Source organism: Brachypodium distachyon, chromosome 2 (assembly GCF_000005505.3).
Source record: "Brachypodium distachyon strain Bd21 chromosome 2, Brachypodium_distachyon_v3.0, whole genome shotgun sequence".
In the NCBI taxonomy this organism is placed as follows: Eukaryota; Viridiplantae; Streptophyta; class Magnoliopsida; order Poales; family Poaceae; genus Brachypodium; species Brachypodium distachyon.
In genome coordinates this window covers 10,207,631-10,234,587 of record NC_016132.3, presented here as the reverse complement: position 1 = coordinate 10,234,587, position 26,957 = coordinate 10,207,631, and the positions used below count along the sequence as shown (strand labels likewise).

Genomic DNA, 26,957 nt, shown 5'->3' with positions numbered 1-26,957 from the left:
TGCATGTGGTTGATTGTATGGCAGTGCTTGTATACACGTCCATCTGTCCTCTTTTTTTTTTTTAATATGTCCTCTCTTTTTTTCTGTTTTTTTTAATATGCTTGATCTGTTCTCCAGAAACACGTATGTACATGTTCCACGATGTAAGGTTGCCATCGCTTATTCCCACTCCAAAAGAAAAAAAAAATGGAGCATGCGCAACAGCAACAGGTACAGCTTGGAGACGACCGCGGCAGACACCATACGCAGCTTACACGCGCCCCTGGAGGTTTGGCAGAAACCGACTAGCGTCGCCCAGGCGACAGGCGACTGCATCATCTTGAGGTGGCGCTGTCCTCTGCGGCAAACAACGAGCGAGACATGCTTGTGCATGGCAGCGCACGTACATGCCCATCCAAGCCAGCCCTTCTTCTGATCGATAATTTGAGCCTTGAAAAGAAGGCTGCATGTAGACGTACGTGACCAAGATCTTCGTGGCATGTTACGAAGAAGCGTTCGCTGAGGAGACACGGCCTGGACGACGCCTGCGCATGCATGGCCGTGATCGTGATGCCGTTTTCATCAGTAGCGGGCCTCCGTGCGTGTCCACCTCTTGACGTCCTCGACGCCCGAGGATGCACGCCGATGCTTGACCATCGAAGGTAGTGAATCATCCAGCTTGAAGACGACTTGCCATCGCGCCAAACTCGCTCCAGAGACGAACGAGCGTATCCTGGACGTGAAAGTCGCATGGCTATGCTGACTTGTCGCACGCTAACTAGTGCAGGCATATCCCTCTGCATTGTTCAGGAAAGCTTGTTGCGATCGCAGGGTAAAAACGATGCCAGCCAACAAGACAATCCTACTCCTTCAATCCACCGCGAAACGCCATGCGATGTCTTGGAGAAAATTTTATCGATCGAGTCGCGACCGCCTTAGATAGTGCGGTGCCAGCCGACTTGATCAAAGGGTTTCACAGCTTGGCGCACTGGCGCGCCGCACTGCTCCCAAAATTTGAAGTGTTGTTGTAGAAGGCGCCGGGAAGACATCAGCACGTCACTTCACTGAGGATGATGCGGTGTTCTTGCCGCCATCTTCATTGTTGTAGGAGATAGCGTGCCCGGTAGCCATCAGCATGATGTGTATGACCGAGGGAACGGTGCTGCCCCCAGCGTTTTTGTTGTTGGAGAGGAGACGCCGACATGCCATCGGGTCGTCATGGACGTACGAGCGTGCTGCTCCGGAGCTCCCGGCGTCCAGATCCGGTGTATGTTGGTGAAGTGAACCGGTCGACGAGACGGCTGCACGGCCGCGTCATGGACACACAGGTGCAGCTTTGCCAGCTTGCATGATGCATGTTGTTGGTGTAGATTGGGCCACACCAGGATAATCGTCCTCTGTAGCTGCATGGAGCTAGAAAGACCAAGCAACGAAAGGCAACAAAACTTGGGAAAAACAAAAAACAAAATTTTGGTTTTGAGTTTTTAAAATGTTGGCTTTCCCTTTGCACACCAGCTATAGGCGTGATATCAGAAAAGCTACCAAAGGACTTAGTCATCGGGAACCGTTGAAGAACCATAACGATTGCAACTCAACAACTGTATTTCCTTCAGTGTACGTGTATGGAGATGCCGTGCTTCAAAGATGCTTCCAAGGGACAGCAGAGAATCAGACTCTAGCCCATCATAACACCAAGAAACCCCACAACTCAATCATGCCCCCTGCGCAGTGCCTCAAGACCCCGTCGACATGGGCGAGGTGAGATGAGGGTACATGGCTCTGGGACAACGGCTGATACAAAATCCATGCCTTGATCGAGGGGTGGTAAGTGGCTACCTCCCGCCTTCTTTCCAGCGGTTCCCATACTGCTCGGGATTGTTGGACTTGTCTCTTTTAGAGAGATATCTTTTTCTTGAGGATTGCTTGAACAGGCCGACTTCACGGGCCAAGGATTTTTGCTCTTGCGAGGATTTTCTTGAATTTCTTGGGATTTTTTTTTGCTTTATTCTTTGGAGGATTACTTGCATTTCTTGGAACTTCTTCTTCTGCTCTTGCTCGGGGACCCACCTTCAGAACTTGGAAGACAGCCACCCACCTCTGTGGACTAGATACCCTCAGGCACTCTATCTGGAGCTTTTGGTGGCACGCCCCAAGGTTGCCGAGTGACTATGCACCAGATCTTCTTCCTAAGGTTTTACCTGGGGCGTGATGCCTCTGAGACCTCAAAGCACGCCGGGAACATGAGGGGCGTGGAGTCTTGCTGCGCAGAAGTGCCCAAGTATTCATCCCCGCTGCCTCTGGAAGCATACACTTGTTACGTGTCGTGCATTTTGGGTGTAGGAGCCGCTCCACTTGCAACATGCTGGCACATTGTGTCACCCTCCGACAAGTCCTTAGGTAGCAATATCTTCAATCAACAGCTTGGAGCGAGACAGGGAAAGCCGTTTTTTTTTGTTGGACTTTGCAGTCCGTTGTTTTATTTTTTTGCAAAAGGAAAACCGGGAAAATCCAACTCATGCAATAGAGAATGCATCGTGGATTTTATAGGCAACCAAAAAAAAACAATTCACAAGCGAGAGAGAAAGAAGAAAAAAAACCCGAAAATAAAGGTTTCAAGCAAAATACTTCTTTAAGAACCTTCCGTTGATCGGTGGCATAGGCCGGGCTCTTTGAGGATCAACCAGCTGATACGCGCCTCCGTCATAGACTTGCTCAATGACGTATGGACCTTCCCACTTCGGCTCGAATTTTCCCTTCGTCTTGTGTGTGACGACGATGGGCCGTCGGAGTACGAGAACTAGCTCGCCCTTCCTGAAGACTCGTGGCTTGACGAGCTTATCATAAGCCTTCACCATATTCTGGCGATAAAGTTCCAAGTCTTGTAGAGCATGCAATCGCTCCTCTTCAAGGGCGTCAAGCTCCTGGAATCGCAATTGTACATGTGCGTCTTGGGTGAGTTCTTCTTGAATGGCCACCCTTAAAGAGGGTACCCGGACCTCCAGGGGTAAAACTGCTTCAGTCCCGTAGACGAGAGAGTATGGGGTGGTCATACCGTAACACGGTACGCCCATAGAGACTCGAAGAGACCGTCATGCCACTCCCTTCTATGTCTTGTCACCGTCTTCTTGAGTATCTTGCCCAGCGTCTTGTTGAAGGCTTTGATCGCGCCGTTGGCTTGTGGATAGTAGCCGGTGGAGTAATTCCACTTGATCTTGTACTTCGCCATGAACTTGTGCATCTTGTTGGACTTGAAGGCCTTGGCATTGTCAGAGGTGATGCGGTGGGGTATTCCGAAGCGATATATGATGTGTTGCTCAAGAAAGTTGATGACGTTGTCGCTCTTCACCTCCCGTAGTGGAACCGCCTCCACCCACTTGGAGAAGTAGTCCGTTGCCGCAAGGATTAAGCGATGTCCTTGTGAAGATGAAGGGTCGATAGGGCCAATGACGTCGATTCCTCAGGCATCGAAGGGCCAAGAGGGAACAGTCGGGTGTAGAGGTACGGGCGGTAGGTGCTTGAAATCACCATGGATTTGGCATCCATGACATGACTTGGCTACCCGAAGACAGTCTGCCATCACGCCGGGCCAGTAGTACCCAGCAAGCCTTATGTTGTGATACATCTTGGCTCCACCTTGATGGCCGTCACAAACTCCATGGTGCGTCTCTTGTAGAATCTTCTCCGCCTCGTCTCTGCCAATGCACCGAAGAAGTAAATGTCACCATCCCACTTGTAAGTTTTTTTTTGCGAGTAGCCGAGCACTATCATCCTGATAAGTTGTGTGTGTGATTCTTCAATTTGACAGGCAAAGCGGATTACATGTGCGATTCTTCAATTTAACATGACCGCATCGTTGATGTGTGCCACGTTGCCCCCATCCATCCTAAACAATAGGCCACCTTTCGTAGCCTCGCTTGTGCATTGTCGTCTCATCGCTGACGACCACCCTCTACACACATGTCGTCTCCCTTCCCCAGGTATGGTACCTCCAACCCTATGTTGGAACCCTAGCCTGCTTTTTTTTCATAGAGTAAAAACCATAACCTATTTGGGCGAAGGTTCCTTGCAAAAATCTCGACCGGAGGTTGAACACGACCTCGCGGTGATCGCGGTGGGCGATACAGAACAGAAGTCACGAGTATGGATGACAATGGGTACCCAATATCCGACGGGTCTAGACCCGATTAGCATGCGGTTCAGGTAAAGAATCAGACACGCGGGTCTGTAAATGAGAAATTTTCGGTGCCAGACTCGGCCCTGAATACCCGTATACCCGGTTCATAATAACAACCCAGTGAAATTCGGCCCAGCCTAATTCTTGGCCCAAGTAAAAACCTAGCTAACATAATTCCCTAGCCCAGCCCACTCTGCTGCCAGAGAGAGGCCACGAGCGGACGATCCCACAGCCCCACAACCACGACTCCACAAGTAGTTCTCGTTCTCTTCACCCACAACCACGACGCTCAGGTGCTCTGACCTAGCCGTCACCTTAAGATTTAGCGTTCCCCTCGGCTCCGGCCGCCGTCTTGGCACTGCGAGGTGGGGGAAACCTCGATTCTTTCTAAGAGTATTCAAAAGTGTTCGGTTCCGATCGGCAACACAATGACGGAGGTTGCGATGCCGTCGCGAATAAATGTATTTTGAATCTTCCTCTGCTGTGGTAGTGTCTTAACGGGCGTTGCTGTGGAGCCAGAGATTTTTTAATCCCCGTGGGTTTAGTATACCCGATCCTGTGGATCTTGGGTTTGTGTACTCGCAGATCAATTTATACATATCTGTTGAGTTTTTGTTAGTGTGTCATGGTGCTTTTGTTGGTTTTATCTTTTATAATTTTGGAATACTTTTCTGGCGTTCTGATAAAGATCTTGCGGTTCGACGACCTACACATTTAGAGGGTCATTCCGGCCCAAGTACATTCAACGCTCATGACTTCTCATCTTTTTGGATGAGCGACTCAAGTGACTTTTGAAACTTTTAAAAGTATTCAAGTTCGTGCAGTGATAGCAGTAACGATGCTGTTGTGCAGTCTTATTGCAGTCTCTATATTGAAGCATTAACAGAATTTCATGTTGCAAAAGGATATCACGGAGAACATGTTTTCAAAAGATTTTGTTGTAATTTTTTATTATAGAAGGTACTTTGTAGTTTTTAAAAATTATAATCCAAAGCATTGATGTGATAAACCACGACGCTCAGGTCACCCCAACCTTCCGCCGCCATCTCACCCAATCTGGTCGGTTAGTGCCGGTCGTATCGTTTTATGGGCCAACTTTGGCCTATTACGTTACATGCCAGCCCATTTTGTCTGCGAGTTAATCTTGGACAGTGCTACCTGATCCACGATAACTCATGGCCCAATTGCACAGGGGTTAAGTTAGGTTACCTCGTCTGCTGCCCTCCCAACGCCGAACGAGGAAAGGGCGAAAGGCTGAAGAAATCTCCACACCATGTTCAAGAAGTGAGTGCTCAAATCTCCGTCTCCCCAATTCCCCCACGCCAATATCTTGTCTGATAACTAGATCTGTCATAATTTGGCACTCTAACTTCGTCCAACCACGACAAATCGTCGGATTGCTATGCGTAACGAGACCAATCTGTGTGTTCCTTTTTGCTGCTGAGTCGATGCGTACGATTTGCGTTCTTGAAACTGGCAGTGGGTACAGCACGGAGCGATGATCTCTGTTTTCCTCGCTCCTTTTTAAGGGGATACGTGTAGACGATGCTAGCGCCTTTGGCTGTTTAGCGTACTTTCGGTGGATGAAGCTTCTTGATGAACCACGAACGAGTCATGTGTTGGAAGGTGATGATGCTTTTCAATGTGGCATTAGTTGTTCTGTGGTACCTGTGCTGTACAGTTTACTAGGCACCAACCGTTCGTCAGAGATTCAGCTTAGGGGTGGTACAGCTGTTTATGCGTAGATGCGATGATGAGATTGACGTTCATAGTGGTGCCATAGATGCAGTTTGTGGTTGAACTTACCTTCCTAGGATATTGAGTACAAGACTGGTACCATTGTAGCTCATGACTATTGGCTATTGGGACAATGAGTTTATACAAGCTACAAAAAAGTTTGTGCTTGAGTTATATCTATGTTGAACTGGCTTTATTCAAGCTACAAAGTTTCAGCAACAAGTTATGTCCACGACTGGAAAAGTGAAGGAGCTTGATGCACTTGACCCCAATGAAATGGTGTCTATTGTAGGACTAACTAAAGAGGAGTTGCTGATTAAACATTATATTCGGAGGCACCATTGCTGCCTCAAGCATGAAGTAGTCAATTTTTTTTAATATGCAGATTTAAGTCAGAGAACCACTGCTCATTCTCATGCTAGGCACCTTGGGCAATAGTTACCACTTACCAGTAAATTCTATACTCCCTCCGTCCAACAAAAGATGTCTCAAGTTTGTCAAAATTTGGATGTATCTAGACATGACTTAGTGTATAGATGCATTCAAATTTGGTCAAAGTTGAGACATCCTTTGTTGGACGGAGGGAGTATTTCAGAAGGGTATGATCCAAATTTATGTTTTGGGCAATAGTTACCACTGCTCATTCTCATGCTAATCACCTTGATGCATCACCTGGTCAAGTGCCGCCCTACTGCACACTGCACTAGCTTGTGACACATGCCACTGGAGCGCATCGTGCCATTACTCATGGTACTCACATGCATGACTAGGAAATATTTCATGCTTTGGTTGCTGGGCATCTCTTATGGTCGCACTGCCTCATTGAGTAGGATTTGTTTGTTGGAGTGGTATTTTTAAGCAATATAGTCACTTCTCTTAGTCGAACCATTTGACAAGAATGACTGAATTATATATTCTCCGGCGGCATAAACTGACTATCTTATTTTAGAGTGGCATGACTGGAGTGTCCAGGTTATGAGTAGTTTTCGTATATGTACTTTTAGGCTCGCTTTGCCATTGTTGGGCTGTGCTGCACTAAGCTTCTGTGGAAAAGATGTACTCCCGATCTATAATGAGTGTCTCAGATTTAGTGCTAGTACAACTTTGTACTAAATCTGAGACACTTATTATGGATCGGAGGGAGTATAATTTAATTACTTATGCTTCTGCGTCATAACTTACTGTCTTATTTCAGAGTGGCATGACCGGACTGTCAGGTTTGGTAGGGGTTTTCGTATATGTACTTCTTTTACGCTCACTTTGTCATTATTGTTCTGTGCTCTGCTAACCTTCTGTGGAAAAGATGTTTAGTCACTTCTCTTAATCAAACCACTTAACAAGAATAATTGAATTATTTATGCTCCCTTGGCATAAACTAACTTTCTTATTTAAAAGTGATGTTACTGGACTACTGGAGTGTCTGGTTTGTGAGTTGTTTTAGTAATTAGTATATGTACTTTTAGGATCACTTTGTCATTGTTTTGCTGTGGTGCACTATGCTTATGTGGAGGAGATGTACAGTCACTTCTCTTGAACCATTTAACAAGAATAATTGAATTATGTATGCTTCTGCGGCATAAGCTTACCATCTTATTTAGAGTGGCATGACTGGAGTGTCCACATTTGCAAGTGGTTTTCGTATATATGGTTCTATTAGCTCACCTTGTCACTGTGCTGCACTAAGCTACTGTGGGAAAGATGCGGTGAAGAGTATATTCCTGTTTCACAAATGAAAGTTAATAAATTCTATTATCCATGCCATTTCCATCTCATATTTGTTGGAAGCAAATAACAGATATGTTTTTTATTTGATTAAGAGAACGCACAGGTAGGCAACCAACTAAATATGTAAAATTATCTAAAAATAAATAAATAAAACGTGTAAAGGCAGTTCAACCATAAAAGATTGTTACCTATCTCAATTCCAAATGAGATTGTTACGCATCTCAATGCCAAATGATGCCATAGTTTCTACTCCCTCCTCCAATAATATGAGGCACACACGCATTCCTAGATCATCAATATAGCTAACTAAATATAATTAAATAGTAAAAAAAATATCATTAGAAAGTTTTTTCGATAACGAATCTAATGATGTACTCCCTCCGTCCAACAAAAGATGTCTCAAGTTTGTCAAAAATTGGATGTATCTAGACATGACTTAGTGTATAGATACATTCAAATTTAGTCAAAGTTAAGACATCTTTTGTTGGATGGAGGGAGTACATTTTGTTAAGAAATATACATATTTAATTAATCAAATTGATGATTTAGAAATACGTGCGTGCCTCGTATTATGGGATGGAGGAAGTACTTGCAGTACATTGCCATTTTTAATGCCAATCAAATTTTCCATCAATGTAGCTGCAGAGCTGTTTATTTTTTACTTGTTTGGTGTTATCTTTGTATGCCAATATTTCTGACAATGTGTATATTTGAATCAGTTTGAAATGATGTTATAGTGTGGTCCTGTTGACATTTGAGTTGGGCCTAGAATAAGGACATGTGATTGTTTTTCCTCTTTAGGTTGACTGAAATCATTGCTGGAACTATCAGGCCTTCTATGATCATAGTAGGCAACCTACATGTGCTTCTTTAGCAAATTTAAGCTTTGTCTCCACCGTACCATCTCGATGGTTGACTTTTACAAATTTATTTCTATATTGTGTAAGCATATGACGTTAATGGCTGCTTAATTGAGGTCTTTCACTTATAATTGCATTATTATGTGTCATCTATATGGGTTATGTCGATATTGTACAAGGAATTTTTCTTCAGTAACCTAGTACCATGGTTTTCCTTAAAACTATTGAATACCTTTTGATTATACACATTATGTGCAGATGATTCATGGCTCCAATGGTCATTGGCTCATCGTATTCTGTACAAAATCTTGTACCTTCACAATAACAATACCTTGCTCTTTTTTATCCCTAGATTCTCTTCTGAAGATATATCTGGACAAAATCAAGTTAAGGCTTCTGTACAGCGAAGGATTCGACAAAGTATTGCTGATGAGGTTGTGTTACGTCAAAGAATCTACATAGCGCTACATTTCTCTTTCATTTTAGTTCCAAATTCTGCTCTCTTCTATTTAGCTATACTGAAATTAAGTTTACTGCAGTATCCTGCCCTTGAACCTTTGCTTGATGACATGCTTCCAAAGAAGTCGCCTATGATTGTTGTTAAATGGTCAGTAGTTCCATCTTTCTGGTTCAACTTGCTTGATAGTCTGTCTTTATGTGTATTCTTTTCTTTTACGTACTGAAAGTTACAATTTGGCTATTTCCTTTTTTTCCTAATTCTTTGTACTTGAGAATACGTAAAGGTGCATGTAATTGTTGGTAAAATTACATTAATAAGCAAAGAATTATTTGCTTTTATTTGCAAGATTGCGGCATTTTAAAGTGCTCTAATCACTGTTTGTTTGTTTCCTTAGCCAAAATCATCTGAATCTTGTGGTGGTGAATAATGTCCCACTGTTTTTCAACATCCGTGATGGACCTTACATGCCAACCCTGCGCCTTCTTCATCAGTGTAATTTTCTTCTCTCAATTTTCCTGGCATGTCATCGCTGCATCTGTTTGTCCCCTATGTTCTCCAACATTATGTGTGGTATTGTTTTTTCCCCAAATATGTTTGGACATGTTCAGCTGTTAAAGACTTGTGCGCCATCATTCTTAAATTTTACCTGTTCAAGCATATCACCCGGAATGGAAATTATTCAAGTTATGTGATAATGCAAAATATCTCCCTATTTCATGCTCACTTATGCTTGCCAATGATCAGATCCTGATATCATGAAGAAATTCCAAGTGGATAGAGGTGCTATCAAGTTTGTTCTCTCTGGTGCAAACATAATGTGCCCTGGACTGACATCACCTGGCGGGGTCTTGGACAAGGAAGTCGAGGAGGAAACACCAGTGGTAAAAGAATTGCTTCTGACTTGCTAATTGATCCATCTATAGATACTGTAAGAATGACTCTCATCTACATGATTAGGAAGTTGTAGTTAACAACATGCAGATTAGTGTACCCTGTAATAGCTAAATATGATAGTGTTTTTACTAGTAGCTTATTATATGCATCATATATACATTAAATTGATGAACAAGCTTCCCTCCCCTGAGCATGCTAACCACCAGACTCAATTTTTTATCTGTTCAAAATTTTAATTGTCAGGCTATAATGGCTGAAGGCAAACAACATGCACTGGCAATTGGATTTACAAAGATGTCAGCGAAAGACATGTAAGTTCTGTTTTGATGGATTAGTTACTAATGATGCTTCTCAGTCTGCAAGTTACTCCCTCTGTTCCATAATTCTTGTCTCAAATTTGTCAAAAAAATGGATGTATCTATTCCTAAAAGGTGTCTAGATACATGTAATATTTCGACAAGAATTATGGAACGGAGGGAGTACTTGTTAAGTGTGAACCTTGCACTCTTTGCTTGCTCTTCAATAGTTCTCTGAGATTTCAGTCATATTCAATCCTACTGTTATGTGTCACTGACAAGTAGGGTATACATTTGACTCTTGTAATGCTGCTCCTGAAATCCTTAACTTTTGTAGAAGCACCATCAACAAAGGAATTGGAGTTGACAACATGCACTATCTGAATGATGGACTGTGGAAGGTACTCTACTTTTCCCTGTCTCCCTCTCATTTCCTTTTTAAATAGGAATAATTAAACTGTTTCATTAAGTTATCATAATAGAAGATATAGGTCAAAATGGTAGATGCCCCATGGTGCTCAGTCACCATATTTTCAAATGCACGAATTCAAAGGAAATTTGGATATAATTTTTGAAAGTTCCATTTTTTGGGTACATACCTTTGGGTATATATAGTTTATTTTTCTAACCTCACCTTTGATATACTAACAATATGTCTTTTGACAGATGGAACATCTCGAATAGGTGGAATCCACCAGGGAAGCAGAATATGTGGCACAGTTGTATGGAAATGTAACTAGGCGCGTCATGTGTCGTTTAAACAGATAATTAGCCAACAGCTGCATTCACAGGAGAGAAGTCTGGGTTTAGGCGAAACATGAGTTATAGAATATTGTGCTGAGCGCTCTAGTTGGTACTATGCTGCTGCTGAGATCCTTGTACAACACTGGCACTGTGTCACTGATCACTTGCACTTTTACCCATGACAGTTAAGAAGAAAACTCTGCTTCTGTTTTTGTGAGGCTGTAAAAACAGAAATGGGCTTTATTGATGTTTATCTACAATGTTATCTATGGGATTGTGGCAACTCTGCCAGTTCGCTGGCGTCAAACATTGACATGTCTTCTTGTAGACATTTGTTAGACCTACAAACTTGACATTTGTTAAACCTACAAACGTAGAACGATGTAACACAACAGCAAATTTCGCTTAAGTGGGTAACCTAAAGATTTAACAATATGTGAAAGCACAACGGCGAAGTATCCGGTGAAAACCACCTCTACGGTGCAAACTGTGAAAATTTCATCGAAAAAAGTTCAAAAAAATCTCAAAAAAATCTCATATGTTAGAAAAGTGATGTTTTATATATGTGTAAAATTTCAAGTCCAAACTCAATTTCGTTTGGTAGCAGCGAAAAAGACAAATTCTGCATGAACAGTGGTTTTTCAATGTTCGACACTATTTATTGTAAATTTCTCTTTTTAATTTCTCCCAAATGCTTTTGATTTTGAGCTTGAAATTTTGCAGGTTTGTAGAACATCACAGTAGCAACATATGTTATTTTTTTAGAATTTTTTTGATACTTCTAAACATGTTTTTTATGAAGTTTGCACCGAACGAGAGTTTTCACCGGATACTTCGCCAAGCACAACAGCAGATTTCCCTCAAGTGGATGTGCCAACTTGTCTTGAGCTTCATCCAGTTAACCGTTTGAGTGACCACATGATCAGAGATAGTGTCGTACGAGTCTAACTGAACAAAATGATACTCCTCATTCTAAATTCTTGACTCAAATTTGCCCAAATATGAAAGTGTCTATTCTTAAAAAGCGTCTAGATACAGGAAGTATTTCGACAACAATTTAGAATCGGAGGGAGTATGTTTGAACAATGTATTATTTAAGTTCAAAATTTGAAGTAGTAAGAAAATCTACCACTAAATGGTCCAACTAAACATAGCAAAGATACTTGACTTCACAATTCGCAAGGTTTCTACTGTGCTGATCACTGAAAAAGTGAACAAGTATGCGGGCCAACTTTAATGGCTGTGAAATAGTAGTTCAACGGGAGTTTAATGAAATAATGAAATTTTAGCAAAATTTGAACATTTCAGATTTTATTAATACGGATTAGTTTATTTCGGTTTCGCTCCAACCTCACTCCTCTGGTACTAGTACTTCACAACTTAAAAACTCACTCTGATTTTACCTCATTCTTACCATAGCATTTTTTCCTACGACATCTTTTGAAAAAGAAAACATGGATCTTGCTGCCACCTCAGCGCACTCCTATCTGTTCGCCTGTCTTGGAAAAAGAATTTATAAAGAAAGAAGACATGTTTTTCACGAAGCGCGGAGGCGTTGGGAACTCCTCGATGATGATGATAGCCTCTTCGCATTTTTGCAGTGCCAGTGCCCCGCACTCCTCTTCCTCCTCCGCTTCCAGCCACCACCGGTCCGCCACCACTGCTATGTACACTCCAAACCCCGATGCAGCCGTAGCACTAGCAGACGAGACAAGGAAGCAGCTGGCTAGCTAGTAGAGCTTTCCTCCACAGACGAGACAAGGAAGCAGCTGGCAGCTTCCCCACCCAAACATGGCCTGGAGCCGGCTCGCCTCCCGCTCCAGCCGCCGCCCCTTCCCCGTGCTCCCGCGTCCCACAACGCCGCCCCCGCCGCCGCATCCGCCGGTGGCACCCGCCACGCCCTCGCCGCCGCTCCGCCGTCTCCTCCTTCCCCTCTCCCCACTCCGCTTCGCCGCCGCCGCCGCCGCCGCCTCTTCCTCCTCGTCCTCGTACGTGCGGCTCCTCGACGATGACGTAAGTCTGCGGGGCCCTTCCTCACCGTTTCCTCAACTCATTTGCGCGTGTGGTCTTGATCTTCCCGACTTGGCACTGGAGCCGTGCAGTGGCGGCGTGCAGTTGGCGGGAGGAGCAGGTGGTTCGCGAGCGATGCCTCCGCGGCGCCGGTGCCGGCGGGGGAGGCGGCTGAGCTGGTCGATGTTCCTTTGGCGCAAACGGGGGAAGGGATCGCCGAGTGCGAGCTGCTCCGCTGGTTCGTCAGCGAGGTGAGTCTCAACTCTCAAGCCGCTTCCTTCAACATAGAATTGTGCTATGAGGGAATCGGGGCGGCATACGACTTGGTTATTGGTGAACTAGTTTGTTTGATCATGTTGTGGTGCAGTTGTTTGTTCCTGATCCTGCATTCCTCGTGAAATATTTGATGCGTTCGAATGGATTGGGGTCGACGTTTAACCATCGGGTCCAATACTTCGATCTGTGCAATGCTGGCAGATTTTGATCACATGCCACACTGTACTTTGCACTTGCTCCGCCATATGTCGCTGACATGTGGGTTATGGTGTCACCTGTCGGTGAGACAGGCCGGATGGGGAAAATTATGATGCTATACCTTGTACATGTTAGGCATTGGTTCTTGTAACGCTCATTGCTTGAGTTACCAGCAGTAGAACTTGCATAATCTGGTTCCTCACTGATGTTTTTTACATGGTACATAAGACTATGACTTGAAACTGTAACAAGACATTCAGTCATCAGTAATCTAGTACTATATATTTTGCAATATGAATGTTGGTTTCTAGTACAGAAGTTACTTGATTACTTCCTGAGTGAATACCAACATAATAAGACAGCCAGTCAATGTTTTGAGCCGGATTCACGAATCACAAGCCTGTGTCATTGTAAGAAGTGGTCTTCTGGCCCTGCATGGAATCTTGATTCCGTCCCAGCTGATTTACTATTAGCATGCTGAGTGTTCTGCCCTATGAGGCTATGACACATGAATCATTATTTGAAACTATCTCTTTCTCATTGGGAGGCTCACTGAAGTCTCATTCTGATCTATGTTGCTAACCTTGGTAACTAAAGTTACAAAGCCCAATAAAAGCCAACGTGATTACAAATTCAGGAATAACTACTGAGATATTGCTGCCTATGATCTGAGGAATGTGCTACTCAATTCAAAATCAATCTTGCCTCTTTTGTATTTGTTTTTCTTTCTTTCATCTCTAACTGGAGTTTTTTTTACTTGCTCATTTGGCAGGGTGATCAAGTAGATGAATTTCAGCAGCTCTGTGAAGTACAGAGCGACAAAGCAACTATTGAAATAACAAGCCGTTTCAAGGGAACCGTACATCAAGTTCACTTCGCCCCTGGTGACATAGTGAAGGTAGCTTTGGGATACTTGTCATAACTGTTATAATTTTCCCTGGTTTATTTTCATACACCTCCTAGAATATTGTGCAAGACTGTGTTATGATCTCTTGTAATTCTTTCAGTCTCAATAGATTTATTTACCTCATTCTTCTTAATTGTCTGATTCCAATCTGCGCTCCTTAGGTTGGAGAAACTTTATTGAAGATGATTGTGGGTGACAGTCAAGTTGTATCTCATGATAGTATGGCTTCATCCCCTGATGTGTCACTTGGAATGGATAGTGCAAGTCCTGTAGGTGAAGGCAATGCTCCTCATGGAACCCTCTCTACACCAGCTGTCAGGCATCTAGTTAAGCAGTATGGGCTCAACATAAATGATATTCAGGGTACAGGAAAAGATGGGAGAGTTTTGAAAGAAGATGTGTTGAATTACGCTGCCAACAAGAGTCTTTGCCAGGAGAAACCATCAGCATTGAAAGAAAATGTTGGTCAAGTTGAGTTACTGGAGGGAGGAAAATCATTACTTGATGCTCAGTGTTATGAAGATAAGAGAGTTCCTCTCAGGTATTACAATATTTCGTGAGAGCCTTCTTTGATATGGGTTGGTAACATACATGACCACTCCAGTCTATAATGAAAACATGTCTTTCTACAGAGGATATCAGAGATCAATGGTGAAATCAATGAGCCTGGCTGCAAAAGTACCACATTTTCATTATCTGGAGGAAATAAACTGTGATGCTCTTATAAAACTTAAGGCATCATTCCAAAAGGAGAATAAAGATCATAATATCAAGCATACCTTCCTTCCATTCCTCATAAAGTCTCTTTCTATGGCACTGAGTAAATACCCTTTGTTGAACAGCTCTTTCATTGAGGAAACAAATGAAGTTGTTTTTAAAGGTATGCAACCATTGACTTTGTGGTTTTGCTGTATCTTATGCAACTGAGAAATTACTATTTCTAAGTTCACGCTAAGAACCATCTGATCTGATTATTAAGATCCATGTTGGCACAAAGGGATATGAAGATCACCATTGACAAATATCAGTTGAGAAATAACTATTTCTAAGTTGAGTGGGAAATGGTCACTCATTTGAGTTTACTGTTTCACGAGTTGCTGTCTTACACCCCAGTTTTCATTTTGTATGTATGCAAGAAGATAGGGAATGTAATTTTTAATTAAGAATTTTGCATTTACGTACATAGTGCATCATATAAAGACAACGCTGTCTCACTATATCTATGCAAGGCGGCTTTTGTACTGAAGACATATAAAGACAACGTTGCCTCACTATGTCTATGCAAGGCGGCTTTTGTACTGAAGATTTCATGACACTGGTTATTTATTTGTCTAGGATCCCACAACATTGGGGTAGCTATGGCTACAGCACATGGATTAGTGGTGCCATACATCAAGAAAGTTCAGTCACTTTCAATATTGGAGGTCAGCAGCAACTTTCTTTTCTTACTAACTTCATGATGAATTCGTTTGCTCAAAGTACTAATTAATGTTCATGTTGTTGAGATAACACCCTAGACCAACCTTGAAAGATTTGATGTTATGCGAACTACGAAAACTATTTTTCCTTCAGATGATTGACTATGAACTTATAAGTGACTCATTTGACCAGAAATGTTATGGTGCATACAAGTACGGGTGCACCACATCTGCTTTACTCATTTGACACCATATAACTTGAAGTTCATCCAATCACATCTTCATTTGGACATAGTTGATTTTGTTCTTGTGTTCCTAAATTTGTTCCATGATTACATCAGATCACAAAAGAATTGTCAAGATTACATGAGATCGCATTGCACAACAAACTAAGCACCGAAGATATTGCTGGTGGAACCATAACACTAAGCAACATCGGTGCCATTGGCGGCAAGTTCGGCTCCCCAGTCCTCAACCTTCCTGAAGTTGCGATCATTGCTCTGGGCCGCATTCAGAAGCTCCCTCGCTTTGACGAAGGCGAAAACGTTTACGCTTCCTCCATAATCAATGTATGATCATTTGCACACACTTTGCCTAGCACCGGGCTTGCACCACTTGCACTTGGACTTACTGTGATCTCCCATGCTATGCCATGCAGGTTACTGTTGGAGCTGATCACCGAGTTGTTGATGGTGCCACGGTGGCAAGGTTTTGCAATGAATGGAAAAGCCTCGTGGAGAAGCCAGAGCTGCTCTTGCTGCACATGCGATGATCAAGTAAGATACCTGGTGCAAAAGTGTGTTCTGTCAATTTGTGAAGTTGCGGAGTTGCAGGCACTCTGTGCGTATAATAAACAAATTGCTAGATAGAGGGAGTCACTCAAACCCAAATATATATTAACCAATAATGGGTGACTCTGCTTCTCTTCTGCATCTGTGTGATCGCACCCTGTGAATATGTCTACACACCTACGAAATAAAGGCGGAGTTGATTTTCTGCAAGTGTCAAAAGCCTTGTGCATCACATGAATGCCAAACCTGTGGTAATGGATACTACGGTCAGTGCCGAAGCTTTGATCTTTGGCACCCATCATTTAGGCATAGAATTATGAAATTCATTTTGAATTCCAGAAACCAACTTGTTTAGGTGGCACGGAATTGGCCATAGGAATCCGATCTCAAATTCCATGGAATTACACTGTAACTAACCCCAATTTCTCTCTAAAAGCCATCATTTCCTAAAGTTGTCTCTCACTCTACAGATTTCATGTGGTAGACAAACATGATTTTTGAACCCGGAATCCAAATTCAACCAACTGGAATCTTATTAAAAATTGGATTTAATTTCATTCCTACCGATGAAATGAATTCTTGTTACCAAACGGTCTGTTAGGGGAGTCAGCAACCAAAAAGGCATTCTAGAACTTGCACGACAAGTTTGGAACCCTGCTGAAATGTGCAAGGAGATGGCAACTTCGCCTTTTCTTTCTTGGTCTTGGCGGCCGCCGGCGCGAAAGCTAGGTGCAGGGCCCCGTAGATGTTGTGGCTTGCACGGCGACCCGGAAACAAGTAGCTGCCCCCGGTATCGTCGGCCCACAGAAAAACGTTTCCCTTCGGCTGCAACCTGCAGGCTGCAGGTAAAGAACTCTACAGGAGTCAGAAGTGTCGTGCCAATACCTGTACTTCCTGTACTACCTTGGCCTCGATACACCCGAAGTACAACGGCAAAACGACGGGCGTGAAAACGGCGGCTCTTCTGCTCGGAGCGGCGAACGAGTCAACAAAGCGGCTCGGTTTGTCCGGTGAGTTATTTCAAGATAGATTTTTTTTCAAGGGACTGTAGTACTTCTTAGTTTAAATTCAAAATAGTTAATTCTCTCTGAGACAATTATTATGAATTCAGAGAGATTATTTTTAGTCAACAATTATAATTATAGTCATCCAGTGAAAAATTTCTCATCTTTGTACGTCTTGCACGAATATTAATTTAATTATGGGTCAGATATATCAACTTAGAAATTATTTTTCTCAGTCTTAAAAAAAACGTTTTCTCAAAGTCTTTTTTTGCCATGTGGAGTTTTTTATTTTCTTGCTTCGGTCTGTGATTGCCATGATTATCTAGACCATATATAATGTTCAAATTTTAACGTTTGAAATCTGCACCCCGCTGTAACCTGGAATTGGGAATCTAGTGCAAATGTACAATGATACTACGATTTCTCGTACCAAATCATTGATACCAGCTTCTGAAATCAATTCGCTGTAAACCAATTGGTTGGTTCCACGTTGGAAAAGGACGAATACTTGCAGAACGGCAAACAAGTTAAATTGCAAATTTTGCTTACACAGTTACACGGAGCAAGCGAATTGCCATTGGACTCCAAACACAGTTACAAACTGAAAAAATGAATTGAACAAATTAAACACGACCGACAGGAAGTTGGACACTGATTTCTGCCACTAGTAGTCCTCGAAGCTCCATAGCGCGGCAGGCGCCGGCGCCGGCGCCTCCTCGGCGGCAGGGGCTGCCGTATCCCCGCCCTGCATGTAGGGGACGCCAAGAAAGCTCATGTAGTTCTCGTACGCCATCAGCTCCTCGGACAGCTCCTTGGCCTCGCCGGAGCACGCCACGGACCCGAACTCCGCGTCCTCCTCCTTCTTGAACGAGGAAAGCACGGCCGGCGGAGCCGCCGCCGCCGCCGTGGCCGGCGAAGAGGCAAGGAGGAGCTCCTCGTTGGGAAAGTTGACCTTGGCCTTGGCGCCCCTGATGCGGCGCGCGGCGCGGTCGTAGGCGCGCGCGGCGGCCTCGGCGGTGGGGTAGGTGCCGAGCCAGACGCGGACGCCCTTGACGGGGTCGCGGATCTCCGCCGCCCACTTACCCCACGGCCGCTGCCGGATGCCGCGGTACTGGTTCCTCTTCTCCCGCTTCGCGCGCCGCGCTGCAAATGCACACCACTCATTCAGTCCTATCAGCTGGCAACGGAAATTCCTACTTCTTATACTCCGTAGGAAATTGTAGGCGTGGCGTGCGTACCTTTGTGGGGGGCGGTGCTGTGGGCGTCGGAGTCGTCGGCGTCGGGCCAGAAGTCCGCGGCCGACACCCGGCGGGGCGCCGGGATGTAGTCGTAGATGATGGCACCGCCACACATGGATACTGGGCTCGATCAAAAGTGGGGTGGAAATTGGAAAGGACCGGGGACAAACTATTCTTTGAGAATTTTAGCGCGCGCTGGGTAGAAAGAACTAGGGGACGTTGGATTGGTTTGGATGATACGAGGCGTTGGACTACCAGCTCCGGTGTGTTTATATACAACGGTCAGGACTGTGGAGTGTAGGCGTGTAGGTGGCGACGACAATTCCTATAGAATTCGAACGGAGCACCACAAAGCGTCGACAAGACAATCACCGGCACATCGTCTCGTGAGTTAATCACGTGGAAAGATAGGTAAGGTATATTTATTCCTAAAGAATTCGATCCAGGCACCTACTAGATGACTCCAGCAAGTTGACAAGGGTACGAAAGAAGGCGGCACATCGTTTCTTAGCCGTTGTTTTGCGAAAACCTTGATGGGAGTGGGGCTCGTTTTTTGTTTGAGCCAGCGAACCAGACCTGAACGGAGACCGCCGCCGCAGCACTGAACGACTAGTGTCAACTTCAATAGGCGACGAATGCGCGTTTGTTGCCTGTCGTTGTGAAATCTCCTTTCGCAGACAACCACACGGCACGGTCTACAGTGACCAAACGTCGAGGCTGGTCAAAAATGTAATAATACTTGAAGTTGTCTGACTTTTAAGTAAAAATCTAAAATCTAGGTTCCATTCCGAGGTTGGCAAGGAGATGGACACGTCTACGTTCTCATTCTCGGCTCCCCATCTCTCTCCACGGTGGCCGGTGACTTTCTCGACGGTGCTATCGTCCTCTCGGCTTCGGATCCTTCACGAGAGCTTGGAGTATAGCGTTGGGGATCAGACTCTCCTTCTACGGGATGATCGCGAGTGTATCATCGATCGCTCTTCTCGACCGGGGTTCCAGTTCCATGGGCAGTCGGTCACGCTTCCCTGCTACGTGGTACACGGGAGGGCGGATCCCTCGAGTGGGTGTGCACCTGAGGTTCTTGTCCTTGGTGCGATTCCGCCACGTACAAAGGATCCAGGCGTGCTTGGGGCGGCGCCGGGGTCTACAGGACGTGTGGCGGCGGGATCTACCATTCCTCATGTGATCAATGGTGGTTTTGCTTCTGCCAGAAGGGACCCAGTGGGGTCTCCGAGTGGAGTTGCCTCTACTTTTCCCCTCGGTGAGTCCGATCTTGATGCTTGTTTACATCATTTTTGGTCTAGATCTAGGGTTTCGTCTCCTGCTTGTCCTCGAGGCAATTCCTTTGGGTGGTGGCGGGGCAAGGTAGCGGGGGATTCCAGATCTTTTGCTCAGGTGGTGAGAGACCCGGCACCCATGGCGGATCAGAGCGCCCGTTTCAACTGGGGCCATCACCTTGATGGTTTCGGCGCGAGTCGTCAAGGGCGTGGTGCTGGGCGCCAGGATCGGGGTCGAGCGCGGCCGAACGTCTGGAAACGCAACTCGCCAGAACTGCAGTCTTCTTCGACTTATGGTGGATCGGCTGCGGCTGGTCGCTGGGAGGTGGCGGCGGCGACGCAAGGTGTTCGTGTGGGGACGCAGCCAGATCGTTGGGCGCTGGCGGCGATGGGCGACCAGGATAACAGATCTGCTCAAGGGGGGCGCTCGGAGACGAATCGCTCCAATCCCGGTAACATTGTTCCTTGTAGTCACTGCAAATTGACTGCTCATCTTTCTGCCCGATGTCCTTCTCTTGTGTGTGAGCGTTGTGGGAGATCTGGTCATTTGCAAGCTTCTTGTATGGTCGTTCTTCCTTGGGAATGCATGGCTCAGATGTGTGCTTGTCTAAGGGTCAGGGTTTTTTTTACATGCATGATGCTGCCTCTGCTAAACAGTTGAAAGATCGTTCTAGTAGTGTGGTTATCTCTGTGATAGAGGGGATTGCTTCTTGTAGGGAGATTGAAAATGAGTTCACAAAATTCTTTGCTTCGGGTTGGAGGTGTACTGCTAGGCAGATTGGTCCTGACAAATATGTGATGCGTTTTCCTAATGCTCGCGAGGTTGAGAAAGCTTGTTACCAAGATAGATTCACTATGTGTGGTTGTGCTGCTACTTTACGCTTAACTCACTGGACTACCTCTGTGGGAGCTAAAGCTGAGCTGAACATTGCCTGGGTGCGTGTCTCTAATATTCCTACTGATAAGCGTACTGAGAGAAATGCTTCCTTTGATGCTTCCTTAGTTGGTGTGCCTTTGGAAATTGATACGTCTACTTTGCATAAACCTGAGTACGTTCGTGTTCTCTTGGGATGCCGAGACATTACCTAACTTCCTGAGGTTGCTGAGAGATGTTTGGGCCGACATTTCTATGATTTTTTCTATGACGTTGACTCTGTCATTGTGGGTGAGAATCCTAAGAATGCCAGAGGTGTGGCTGTGGATGGTCAAGATCCTACTATGGCTCTTTCTCCTAACAAGTGTCCTAGAATGGATATCGAGCCTCCTATGAGTGAGCAGAATACCTTTGGTATGGGAGGTGCTGGGAGCTCCAGGCATAATACTGGCAACTATTCTACTAGGGTGGGCCTGGACTTTTCTTCTCCTACCGTTAGTAATGTTTAGGTGGTGCTTTTGCAAATGCCTACTTTGCAGGATGTTTCTGTTAATGTTTCTCCTCTGAATATTGTACCTATGCAAGGGGTTGTTCAAACTGATGTTTTTGAGCACTTACCTCCTACTCTGAATCAGAGCACTGATGTTCCTGTGGAACCAGTTGCTATGCTGGTGGATAAACTTGTTGATGAAGCTGTTGATTTTGGGGATGATTTCAGTACTCCATCTGATGAGGTGTGTGAGGAAGATGGTAATTCCTTGTGCTCCTTCTTTTGCTCCTGCTACTCTAAATATCTCTTGCTTGATGGTGGCTTCTAAGTTGTTTGGTAACCTTCATGGACCCTATACTCTGTGTCTCCTACTATACCTCCAGTTGTGATGGATACTATTGCTCCTCATATTGTAGAATTGAACGAATCTCAAGCTGTTGCTTTATCTCAAATTCATGAGTATGTTGTTCATTCTCCATCTGGTGAGCTGCTTGAAGGTCCAGGAGAGGAAGAGCAGGTATTAATACATGATGTTTTTATTGATGATCATCTTGTTTCTGAATCTGGAATCAGGTTTAGTCAGAGGTTATTGAAACAGGGAAACTTGGGTAAAATGTTGGAGAAAGCTATTTTAGTCTCTAGGAAAAGGAACGTGGAAGGTAATGCTGCTTGCCCTATCTCTGAATCTATTTCTACTCTTTTGGCTTATATCGCAAATAATGAGCTGGTTCTTAGGGCTACACAGCTAGCTAGGGGTGTGTTTCCCAGATAATAATTTCTCTTCCATCAATATTCTTTAGGAATTGGAAGTGGTCAGAGCTAATCTTCTTAAAAAACATCAGTCCTTGGATACTAATCTGCATATTGTGACTAACAATGGTGAATCTACCCCCCCCCCCCCTTTCCCTTCAATGGTTATCTGATGATGAGGATGAGCAGCAACAATTTGTGTTGGTACAGCCTAAGAAAAAGAAGATTCCTAGAGTAAAAGTATCCCCTAAGTGTTTGAGACCTGTGACTAGAAGTCGGAATAAAGCTGCCTCTCTTTCTAGTAGGGGCCCTGTACCCCCTGGCACTACTAGAAGGAGGGGAAAGCAAATCACAAATACTTCATGATTGGTCTATTTTGGAATTGCAGAGGGTAAGTAAAAAGGGCATGGTTGCCTGCCTCTCTGATTTAATCCATGCTAATAACCTAGACTTTATCTACTTTCAGGAGACACATAAAAAAGATTACCTTCCTAGTTTTTTCAGACTCCTTGATCCTAGAGGTGATTTTTTCTGGAAATTGATTCCTTCTTTGGGAAGAGCTAGTGGGATTTTATGTGGTGTGAGAAATGATAAGTTTGATGTTTCTTCTTTTAAATTGGGTGATTTTATTGTTCAGCTTGATCTTTGGGATAAGTCTAAGAAATGTAAGTGGAGCTTGCTTTCTGTTTATGGAGCTGCTCATGAGGATTTGAGGGGTGCTTTCTTGGCTGAATTGGCAGCTTTCTGTAATGGACTTGGTTGTCCTTATATTGTGGGTGGGGATTTTTAATGTTCTTAGACATGCGGGTGAAAAAAATAAACAGTTCCATGCCTCTCATTCTTCTGATCTGTTTAATTATATTATTCACACCTTGGGTCTTAGAGAAATTAATCTGAGTGGGGGGATTTTACCTGGTCTAATAACCAAACTGATCACATTCTGGAAAAACTTGACAGAGTGCTCATGTCTTTTGATTGGGAGGATTTGTTTCCTTTGGTACTGTTGAGAAGCTGGTTAGATCTAAGTCTGATCATAATCCTTTGCTGTTGAATTCCAATGTCGGTCCACCTAAATTGAAAAAAAAAGAGTTTCATTTTGATCTTGCCTGGTTAAAAAATGAAGATTTTCTTCCTAAAGTTGCTGAGATTTGGAACCAACCTGTCACTAAAGATAATGTAGTGGATGTGATTAATATCAAGTTGAAGAAAATTAAAAAGTATTTTAAAGGATGGGGGTCTCACTTGTTTGGAGTTAATAGAAAAGGGAGAAATGACCTTAAGGAGGAGCTTGCTGCTATTGAGCAATGGGAGGAGGTGGATGTCTTGCCTCCTAACATGTTTGGTAGAAAAGTGGATATTCTTACTGAACTTGATAGCCTTGATGTTGAGGAGGAATTAGGCTGGGTTTAGAAATCTCATGAAAACTGGATTTTGAAAGGGGATCAAAATACTGCATATTTCCATAGAATTGCTAATGGTAGAAAGAGGAAGAACACTATTCATAATCTCAAAGATGGGGATGTTAATATAGAAGGAACTAAAAATCTTTTAGCTCATGCTACCTCTTATTATAAAGAGTTATTTGGCCCAGCTCCTGGTAATCTGTTTAATATTGATTCTGATCTTTGGGAAGCCCATGAAATCCTGTCTGTCCAAGATAATGATGATCTAACTAAGCCTTTTACAATGGAGGAAATTAATACATGCTCTGTTCTCCATGAAACCTAACAAGGGAGGTGCCCTGACAATATTCCAATTGAATTTTTTCAAGCTTCTTGCCCTATTATCTCCTCTGATATTTTTAACATGTTTCAAGAGTTTCATAAGGGGACTTTGGAGGTACAAAGACTGAATTATGGTGTCATTACTTTTTTTTGCCAAAATTGACTGGTGCTGATAAGATTCAACAATTTAGGCCTATCTGTTTACTTAAATATATATACAAGTGGTTGACTAAATCCCTAACTATTCGTTTGGAACATTATGCTGATAAACTGATCAATATTCAACAGAATGCTTTCATTAAAAAAAGAAATATTAGGGATGGGGTTTTAACCTTGCATGAAGTTATGCATCACACCCATGTCAAGAGGGAGATTGGTGTTGTTCTTAAACTTGATTTTGAAAAAGCATATGACAAAGTTAATCGGGAGTTTTTGCTTTCCTGTCTTCATCATAAAGGTTTTAATGAGAAATTGTGTCATTGGATTGATCAAGTTCTTAGGGATGGCACTGTTAGTGTTAAGCTGAATGATACCGTGTGTCCTTATTTTGTTAGTTCCAAAGGGGTGAGGCAGGGGGATCCTTTATCTCCTATGTTGTTTAACTTGGAAGCATAATTTCTCACTAAAATGGTTTTGAAGGGACAAAGAAATAATATGTTTACTGATTTGGCTAGTGATTTGGTTGAGAATGGGCTTGCTATCTTACAGTATGCTGATGATACTGTAATTTGCTTGCAGCATGATGAGGAGAAAGCCATTAACCTAAAGTTGTTGTTGTACATCTTTGAAATGATGTCTGGTTTGAAAATTAACTTCCTCAAGAGTGAAGTGTTTCTTATTGGGGGGGGAGGGGGGGGATAATGATATTGCCTCCTACTATGCTAATTTGTATGGCTGTCAAATTGGTACACTTCCTTTGCGTTATCTTGGTGTCCCTGTTAGTTTTGCTTCTATTAAAAATAAAGATTGGGAATTCCTGAATACTAAATTTCTTAAAAGATTGGAGGCTTGGAAAGGTTATACCTTGTCTATGGGTGGCAAGACTATTTTGTTGAATGCTTGTCTATCCAGTCTACCCTATTATCATATGTCAATGTTCTTGTTTAATAAGACCTTTATTGAAAAACTTGATAAACATAGAAGAAGGTTTCTTTGGCAAGGTACTGGAGATAAGAAGAAATATCATCTTGTGAAGTGGTCTAGGGTTTGTAGATCCAGGAATAAAGGGGGTTTGGGTATTAATGATTTGAGAAAACAAAATATTAGTTTGTTATGCAAGTGGTGGTGGAACCTTGATTATAGGTCAAGGCTTATGGCAAACTATTGTTAAACAGAATATCTATCTCATGCTACTTTATCTACTGTGAAGCTTAAACAAACTGATTCAACTTGTTGGAAAACTTTGCTAAAAGTGAGAGAATATTATCTTGCTGGTAGGAAGCTCCATTTGAGTTGTGGGAACCTAATGAGATTATGGAATGATGATTGGGATGAGGCCAATGGTTTATTATCTTCCCAATTTCCTGAACTTTTTGAGATCTGCTTATCCCCTGATATTACTATTAAGGAGTTTGTTGATGCTGGGTTTATGTTACATTTCAGAAGACAACTTAATCCTAACTTGCTGGTACAATGGAGAATGATTAGGGATAAAGTGGGGGCCTTGCTTTTATCTAACGAGCTAGATCATGTTAGTTGGGTTCATAATAAATCTACTTTCACTCTTAAATCTCTTTATACTTGGCAGGAAAGGTTCCTTCATGGGGCACATAACAAGTGGATTGGAAGGCAAAAAATCCTCTTAAAATTCAGATCTTTTTGTGATTGCCGTTCTAGTATGCTGTGCTTACAAGGGATTGTTTGTGTAAGAAAAATTGGACAGGCTCTCCTCTATGCTCTTTCTGTGTTCAGCCTGAGAATGCTAAGCATTTGTTCTTCCTCTGCCCTGTGTCTAAACTGGTTTGGGGGACCGTGGGTTCCCTTTTTGGAACTTCCACTATCCCAAATTATGTCTGGCAATACTTTGTGTGGATGCACTCTTTTCTACCCTATGGTGACAAATTTTTTGTGGTTGGTTTAGCTGCTATAACCTGGGCTATATGGAAGTGCAGGAATCGTGTGACTTTCCAGAAGTATAATCTTTGGTCCCCTTTTGAGATTATTTTCACTGCGTGTGCTTCTGTGTTGTCTTGGTCAGGTTTGCAGAGGGATGGTGACAAGGAGCTCTTGAAGGAGGGTGCTCAGCAGCTGATTGCCAATGTGAAGGAGCTCATGCGAAGTCTTCATGAAGATGCATCGGTGCCAACTGATGAAGCAGTGGATGTGGCACGTCTGACAATCACTCTCTGAGGATGCTTGTTCTGGAGGATTGCTCTTTGCTTTTGCTTTAATGTTCGAGGTGGCTGTCTTGGTTGTTGTTTTGTAATCTTTTTAGGCTGGAACTTGGTGTTAAGACTTTGTCTAGGGCTTGGGGGTGTAGGGGCAGGTTTTTGTCCCGTAGTCAGCTTCTGATTGCAGAAGCTGGTCAGCGGTTTTCCTGCCCATGGTTAGGTTTCTTCTTTTGTTCCCCCACCCCTGTCCGTGCATGTGTATCAGACTTTATATTTCCGTTAGTAATAATGGAAAGGGGGGAAACCCCAGGTGGAAAGAAAAATCTAAAATCTAAGTTGACGAAGCATATCCGTTAGATTAGTATTTAGATCTTATTTTATCCGTCTTTTTTCATCTCTCATCCATTTCCAATCTTAGATCACAAATCATATCAAATGGCTGAGAAATCAACTTATCTCTAACTAAAAAATCAGGAAACTTACATATAGCAAAATCATACTTGTTTTGGTAACAAGTAGACAATGAGTTGATCAAAAGCGTCAACAAAAGTGAACCATGAGACCGAGAGATATAGAAAGAAAAGCATAGCAGAGCACGAGGACCTCGATGACCTTAGACCTCACTTTCACACCGTGCTACCACCGAGATGCTAGGAGGCTGGACGCACCGCCAGGAGGCCACTTTGGCCGTTGAGCCCCCACCTTGCTGGGTTTTGAAGTTTGTAGCGAGGAAGTAACTCCCAAAAAAATTAAAGCCCCAAATTGGCCCAAGTGAACTGTCGAACAGAGAAACAATTTCTC

At 43.5% G+C, this 26,957-nt stretch overlaps 5 protein-coding genes across 7 annotated transcripts; 3 read left to right on the top strand and 2 right to left on the bottom strand.

Moving 5' to 3' along the window:
* Positions 1-2,591: 2,591 nt before the first annotated feature.
* On the bottom strand, positions 2,592-5,199 carry LOC104583069. Its single transcript, XM_010234772.1, has 3 exons — positions 5,187-5,199; positions 3,032-3,435; positions 2,592-2,900 (listed from the first exon to the last, which is right to left on the bottom strand). Exons 1-3 carry the CDS (start codon positions 5,197-5,199, stop codon positions 2,592-2,594), a joined length of 726 nt encoding a protein of 241 aa, XP_010233074.1.
* Positions 5,200-5,291: 92 nt separating this feature from the next.
* LOC100837868 (malignant T-cell-amplified sequence 1 homolog) lies at positions 5,292-11,152 on the top strand. The gene is made up of 8 exons (XM_003567559.4): positions 5,292-5,437; positions 8,828-8,909; positions 9,015-9,082; positions 9,330-9,427; positions 9,680-9,816; positions 10,073-10,140; positions 10,463-10,526; positions 10,792-11,152. Exons 1-8 carry the CDS (start codon positions 5,427-5,429, stop codon positions 10,807-10,809), a joined length of 546 nt encoding a protein of 181 aa, XP_003567607.1. The 5' UTR covers positions 5,292-5,426; the 3' UTR covers positions 10,810-11,152.
* Positions 11,153-12,411: 1,259 nt separating this feature from the next.
* On the top strand, positions 12,412-16,679 carry LOC100837376 (lipoamide acyltransferase component of branched-chain alpha-keto acid dehydrogenase complex, mitochondrial). Its single transcript, XM_003567557.4, has 8 exons — positions 12,412-12,882; positions 12,972-13,130; positions 14,126-14,251; positions 14,422-14,801; positions 14,893-15,140; positions 15,596-15,684; positions 16,020-16,247; positions 16,337-16,679. Exons 1-8 carry the CDS (start codon positions 12,661-12,663, stop codon positions 16,448-16,450), a joined length of 1,566 nt encoding a protein of 521 aa, XP_003567605.1. The 5' UTR covers positions 12,412-12,660; the 3' UTR covers positions 16,451-16,679.
* Positions 16,680-16,824: 145 nt separating this feature from the next.
* On the top strand, positions 16,825-22,607 carry LOC106866249. 3 transcript variants are annotated; one of them, XM_024459400.1, is made up of 5 exons: positions 16,825-17,479; positions 21,498-21,612; positions 21,769-21,869; positions 21,951-22,011; positions 22,153-22,607. In XM_024459400.1, exons 2-5 carry the CDS (start codon positions 21,528-21,530, stop codon positions 22,173-22,175), a joined length of 270 nt encoding a protein of 89 aa, XP_024315168.1. In that variant the 5' UTR covers positions 16,825-17,479; positions 21,498-21,527; the 3' UTR covers positions 22,176-22,607. The 3 variants fall into 3 exon arrangements, with proteins under 3 accessions (XP_024315168.1, XP_024315167.1, XP_024315166.1); XM_024459399.1 differs by having other exon boundaries at positions 21,951-22,194; XM_024459398.1 differs by lacking the exons at positions 21,498-21,612; positions 21,769-21,869; positions 21,951-22,011; positions 22,153-22,607 and adding an exon at positions 19,491-21,471.
* On the bottom strand, positions 17,979-19,111 carry LOC100837070 (ethylene-responsive transcription factor ERF071). The gene is made up of 2 exons (XM_003567556.4): positions 18,712-19,111; positions 17,979-18,616 (listed from the first exon to the last, which is right to left on the bottom strand). Exons 1-2 carry the CDS (start codon positions 18,824-18,826, stop codon positions 18,138-18,140), a joined length of 594 nt encoding a protein of 197 aa, XP_003567604.1. The 5' UTR covers positions 18,827-19,111; the 3' UTR covers positions 17,979-18,137.
* Positions 22,608-26,957: the final 4,350 nt, after the last annotated feature.

Excerpts from the sequence above, each read along its gene's own strand:
- LOC104583069 (XM_010234772.1), bottom strand. Across the intron at positions 2,901-3,031 it reads TATGGGCGTACCGTGTTACG|GAGCTTGACGCCCTTGAAGA; the intron begins GTATGACCACCC and ends TTGCGATTCCAG.
- LOC100837868 (XM_003567559.4), top strand. Across the intron at positions 8,910-9,014 it reads GACAAAGTATTGCTGATGAG|TATCCTGCCCTTGAACCTTT; the intron begins GTTGTGTTACGT and ends AGTTTACTGCAG. Across the intron at positions 9,817-10,072 it reads TCGAGGAGGAAACACCAGTG|GCTATAATGGCTGAAGGCAA; the intron begins GTAAAAGAATTG and ends TTTAATTGTCAG.
- LOC100837376 (XM_003567557.4), top strand. The coding sequence starts at position 12,661 with ATGGCCTGGAGCCGGCTCGCCTCCCGCTCCAGCCGCCGCCCCTTCCCC. Across the intron at positions 13,131-14,125 it reads TCCGCTGGTTCGTCAGCGAG|GGTGATCAAGTAGATGAATT; the intron begins GTGAGTCTCAAC and ends CTCATTTGGCAG. Across the intron at positions 15,685-16,019 it reads AGTCACTTTCAATATTGGAG|ATCACAAAAGAATTGTCAAG; the intron begins GTCAGCAGCAAC and ends TGATTACATCAG.
- LOC100837070 (XM_003567556.4), bottom strand. The coding sequence starts at position 18,826 with ATGTGTGGCGGTGCCATCATCTACGACTACATCCCGGCGCCCCGCCGG. Across the intron at positions 18,617-18,711 it reads CAGCACCGCCCCCCACAAAG|CGCGGCGCGCGAAGCGGGAG; the intron begins GTACGCACGCCA and ends GTGCATTTGCAG.
- LOC106866249 (XM_024459398.1), top strand. The coding sequence starts at position 19,516 with ATGGACACGTCTACGTTCTCATTCTCGGCTCCCCATCTCTCTCCACGG.